Source organism: Dendrobium catenatum, unplaced genomic scaffold (assembly GCF_001605985.2).
Source record: "Dendrobium catenatum unplaced genomic scaffold, ASM160598v2 fragScaff_scaffold_1220, whole genome shotgun sequence".
NCBI classification, from domain to species: Eukaryota; Viridiplantae; Streptophyta; class Magnoliopsida; order Asparagales; family Orchidaceae; genus Dendrobium; species Dendrobium catenatum.
The window spans coordinates 155,690-161,561 of record NW_021319682.1 but is presented as its reverse complement, the minus strand read 5'-3'; the positions used below and the strand labels follow the sequence as shown (position 1 = coordinate 161,561).

General features: G+C 35.6%; 1 protein-coding gene across 1 annotated transcript in view; it reads left to right on the top strand.

Moving 5' to 3' along the window:
- The window catches only part of LOC110116257, a 22,051-nt gene extending 16,637 nt beyond the window's left edge, over positions 1-5,414 (top strand). Inside the window, exon 2 of the mRNA XM_028699110.1 lies at positions 5,033-5,414. Coding sequence (XP_028554943.1) covers positions 5,033-5,414 — 382 coding nt within the window. The remainder of the gene's footprint in view (positions 1-5,032) is intronic.
- The last annotated feature ends 458 nt before the right edge of the window (positions 5,415-5,872 follow it).

Here is a 5,872-nt window from a genome sequence, read left to right as displayed (position 1 = left end):
TATATCTATTCCACAAATTGAGGTTATAATAAATCTTCACAAAATCATTGAATCTTTAATGTTTTAGATGATTTTTGTCTATTCGGATAAATTTACTTTAAGACACTTCAGTTCCTTGCATATTCAAGCAAAAATGTTTAGGTACAACTTATTATAGCTAATTTAATAAATTTGGTGCACTTGAATCAAACATCTAATATTCCTCTATACATTTTCAAGTATAAGTTAGTTTAAATATAATTTATATGTCATAGTAAAATAAAATATATGTTGATATTGAACCTAAACTTATCAGGTTGTATTTTCCTTGACATTATATAAACAATTGACTTTCCAAAACTTTATAAGCAAAAAAAAAAAAAAAATCTAATCTCATTCATTGCCAATGTTGATTATTTTAGACAAATATCTTTATTTCTTTTTCATAGCAATACAAGTATGACTATATAATTATACATAAAATTTATGACCTTTGAGGTATTTCTTGTAAGCTCCACTATTGGTATATTACCAATATCTTTCAGAACGAGATTCATGTAATGTGTAATATAAGGTGATCGATAAATATTGTCATATTTCTCATGTATAATCTCCACAAACCTCTTAATGTTTATACCATTATTAGCCACTAATTGCACAATAGTTTCTGACAACTCATTCAACAACATCAACAAATAATGAACATAATTATAATGTCCTTTTGTGATACAAGAAGCATCCACATTTTTAAAAAATAAACACTTGTGATGAATAAACAAGAAAAAGTACTAAGGTTCGATTTCATTTATCCATCCAGCCATCTACCATTAGAGTATAGCTAATTTCTTTCTAAGTTCTCTTGTATGAATCAATAAGTAGATCGCACTCTTCTTTTTATCTCTTAATAAGTTTACTCTCATTCTATAGTATGAAGGTAATATGTAACTTGGACTTATGATAACAATTACATCAATAGCATTTTTATGCAAAAGTTAAATTCAAAAGATTAGAATACATGCAACAATAAATAAATAAAAAAACACCTTATTAGGGCCAAATAGCACGGTTTATGACATCCTTAAATGCCAAAACACTTTTTAGTGATGGTTGGGACCCAAATTTTATTCTATGTGCAAAATAGTTATTTATTTCATCAATTATTCTCTTCCCTTTATCAAGGCCTTTATGATGTGCATTTGAGCTATATGATTTAGGAAGAGAGGAAGAACTCCCATTTCTTCTTGAATAGTATTATAAAAAAATACATGTGTACTCTCTTAGTCCTCCTATACTTGCTATTTCTTTTTAGATATATCTTTCATGTTCTTTTACCTTTGATAATGTAATTCATATGAGATTTTTACATTAAGTTGTATTACCTTAAATCTCTACTATGTGCTACTCATCCTATTAATACCTCCTCTATTGTAAGTAATTTCATAATGTTGACACTTAAATTTAGGGGTGTCAATATTTGACACGACCCGAAAATCCGACCCGAACCCGACCCGAAAATTTCGGGTTAGGGTCAACCCGAACCCGAAACGGGTCGGGTTCGGGTTCAGCATTTCGACCCGTTTCAAAAATCGGGTCGGGTTCGGGTTAACCCTTTGACCCGAAATTGACCCGAAAGTGACCCGATTTTGACCCGAAAACCCGATTTTGACCCGGCAACCCGAAAGTGACCAGATTTTGACCCGTTTTTTGACCCCGAAAAGAGGAGTTTGACCCGTTTTTGACCCGAAAATTAGCCATTTTATTGTTGGAAACGGGTCATTCGGGTCGGGTCGGGTTGACCCGGACCCGAAGCGGGTCGGGTTCGGGTCAGGAAAATTGACCCGTTTTTAAAAACGGGTCGGGTTCGGGTTGACCCGAATAGTGCCGGGTCAGTTTCGGGTTTGACCCGAACCCGACCCGTGACCCGAAATTGACACCCCTACTTAAATTATCTCTTTCCAACATGACCTTTTTACTGGTTAAAATGATTCCAAGCAATATCAACTTTCTCATTTGACCTATATTTTGATATCTGGGAGCCCTACTTAATATTTTGATGATTACAAATATTATTTTTTTTTTATTATTTTTTCATGCTTTATATACATTATATATTTCTTTTGTATGTCACTAACTATTTCAGGAACAACATACATTGAGTTGGAGTGAAGAATCAGACTCAATAGTGCAACATCAAAGTCTAAGTTAGTTTGTAATAGAGTTTGTACTTTTCTTTTCTCTTGAGTCATTTTATGCATTACATGTATATGACTAGACAACTGAGCACAGACTCACAAGGAGGATAAAATTTGAATACTTAATTTTTTCTATTAATTGTAACATATGATCCCAATTGTACTATATGATATGTTGAAATAAAAATTAGTTCAAATATTTAATTCAATTAGATTAATTAAATTGAATTATAGCTAATCATATTATACGACCTTTAATCGTACTTGACGATTAACTATTTTGATGAACCCCATTGTTGAATTTATGTTACTATAATTAAGAAAATTTAAATTTTGATATTTGAACTAATCGCACTATTCAAACATTAATGAATATTGTTAAATTTTATTATGTTGATTAAGGAATCAAATAAGAATAAAATTTTAATTAATGATTATACTATATGATACATATCATACATGCCAATCAAATAGAGAGCTCATTGACCACAGTTCATCCCAGATGATCCATGATTTGATATAACTAATTATACTATACAATTATATATCGTACAAGATGATTAGTAATTGGAATTAAACTAATCATACTATAAGATCTAAGTATTATACTATACAGTTAGGAGCTTAAATTTGAAAACTAGGGTTTTGATTTAATAACCCACTTTATAAACTTAACAATAGACTTGAGGGTCTGAAGGTTGAGTAGCTACAGATGTTTTTCTAGGGAGAGAGATTGAGAGAAAGAGAGAGAGTCTCCTTCCTTATAAGAGGGTGTCTAAAATGCTTGGGAGAGAGATAAGGTGAGGTTGATGGAGAGTTTTCATTGACTGCATCAAGAGGTGTGAGGGGATTCTCATAGTTATTCTTATTAGCTTGCACCTTGATTCCTTCACGTTGTGGTTATGGAGCTCTTGGAGGAGAGCTCTAAGAAAGTCTTTAGGAAAAAAGATTTATTATTTGAGGAGGCCAGGGGAAAATATCTCCACCATATTGAGGAGCAGAAGGATGGGACAATATCTTTTCCATAGCAAGGAGTTGAAGGAAGGGAAGATATCTTTATCATATCAAGGAGCTAAAAGAGGGAGCATCATCTCAACCGTTGCAAGGAGTATGTAGGAGCAACATCTCCACAGTGTTAGGAGCTGAAGGAGGGAATGAAATTTCCATCAATGTGAGAATTAGGGAGGGGGAGCATCTTCTCTACTATATAAGGAGTAGAAGGAGGAATGACATCTCTGCCGTGTAAGGAAGCTGAAGGAGGGAGATTCTTTGGGGCTAGAAGAGTATGTAAAGATAATTCTCCACCTAGTAAGGGAGAAGAGATCTCTTTCTGGTTGAGTACTAAAAAAGCATGTGTTGCAACTTGAGCTTATGAGTTTATATTTTTTGATGATAACAAATATTATGGTTCACTTTCTGCTGCCTATCTGTACTTGAATTTTATGTTTATTTATGTGTGTACTAACTTTTCAGGACTACGATACACTACTCAAGGCTCAAGATTTGGGAGAACTGTTTTACTTGTAATTTTCACTGATGTAATTTTTTATTTCTTGAGTCATGTCTTGTAGGGGTGCTTGCTTGCTTTGTAACCTTGCACACACACACTTGGAAATTTTTCTGTCTGATTTAGAGTTTACTATTTTTGGTCACATCATACGGGATGATCCGTACATCGTCCTAGACGATCTGTCAAAAAAATAGAAACCCTGATTAGAGCATCTTAGCCATGGCAACCATCATATCACATCGTCTTGGACGATTTTGTATCGGCTAGGATGATAGGCTCAAAATAGAAAGAATCAGCTGCCATATCTATTTAGGTATTAGTTATTTTTGGACATCGTCTAGGGCATCGTCCAGGGTATCATCCTGGATCGTCCTGATCGATCCAGCACAATTTTGTTGGTGGAATTTTGAAAATAGGTTTTAAAAATATTAGTTCTCTTTGGAAATTTTAGAGTTAGAGTTTAATTATAATTCCAATATCGAATCATCCCGTTAGAAAGAGTATATCACCTCGAAAGGTGGAAATAAAATTTTATGACGGTGTTCAGAATTAGAATTATGAATCTCATCTTGAATATTGTAATTGGATGCTAAAGGGAAGTTCATATGGCCCCGAAGGGTCAAAGTGAAGTTCAACTAAATATCCGGCTATAATATTTAAGAAGTAAGATCATTAAGTTCACATCTAAAGCCTTATCAAAGAAAGATGAATCTCCCCGAAGGGAGATAACGTCATTCAATGATAATTCTTTGAATGTGATAATGACAATCATCCTTTTATCTCTCCCAAAGGAAACCAATATAAATTTTGGAAAATCAATTTTTAAAATCAGGTGTGTGTGGTTCTAAATCTCCTATGAGCGTAAGCCCTCATAGTTAATTACATCGTAGGGAGATAGGGTCCCCTACAAAAACTCTTGATTAAAATAATGATGGAACTTTGTTAGATTTTCTATGAGTGATATCAAAAAGGTATGAATTTTGGAAACTTAAAAGGGAATGAGTCAAAATTGAGCAGTTATTATCAAAATCAACGTAAGAAAAGTAGGGGACACTTTGAGATTCTGGAACCATCCGGAAGTGTCTCAACTTAATCTAAGTGTTGTGCTTTACATTTTGGGTTGAAAGAAGATTTAATTAGAGTTGAGCATTTTATTATAAATTTAGGATTAGATTTCCGAAGTTTGGGGTCTTATAATCAAGGATATGCCCCAGATCCTAAATCTAATTTGGACATTGGACCACAGTCGTCCAAACCTAACTAATGCAGTGTAAGGTATGGACTTACAACTATAGAAAAATCACCCAAAACTGGCGATTTTTTCTGGAGGCTTTGATGGTAAAATTGGCAGTTTTCAAAACCACCGGCGGCTTTTCGACGGTTCTCGCGTTAGATCAACCGCCGGCAAGCGTCGGTACACCGCCGGCAAGCGTCGGTACACCGCCGGCAAGCGTCGGTACACCGCCGGCAAGCGTCGGTACACCGCCGGCAAGCGTCGGTACACCGCCGGCAAGCGTCGGTACACCGCCGGCAAGCGTCGGTACACCGCCGGCAAGCGTCGGTACACCGCCGGCAAGCGTCGGTACACCGCCGGCAAGCGTCGGTACACCGCCGGCAAGCGTCGGTACACCGCCGGTTCAACACCGGCGGTTACTCGGTGGCTTGGCCGACGGTCTTACCGGCGGTCTAGACCGCCGGTCGTTCACCGGATGACCGCCGGGTGCCGTCGGTAGATTGCCGGTATATTACCGGCGGTTGAAAGAAATTACCGGCGGTGTCAATCAACCGTCCGGTATCGTCGTCTTCGTACATCCTTTTGGCTCTAAAGTTGATCTTCATAATTTAAGTCTAAGGAAAGTACTTTGTACATCCTCTTGCAAATGTCTAGTGAGAACATCCATGACCAAAGCAAAAAATATATGGACTTAAGGCTGATCCTTGATGTAATCCAACCAAATTAGAGTTAACGAATATATAGTTTTAGATCTACTCAACCAATATAGCTTTAGATCCTGGACTTAAGACTTCAGTTTTAGATATAATCAACCAAAATATATGGACATAACAAAAAATGGTGGATAGATTTTGTTAATGATAAATAGTTTTAACTTATAACTAGTTTTAACTTATAACTAATTAAGTTATGGGTTAACTTATAACTTACTTTATTCAAAAATGTTAATTTCTATCC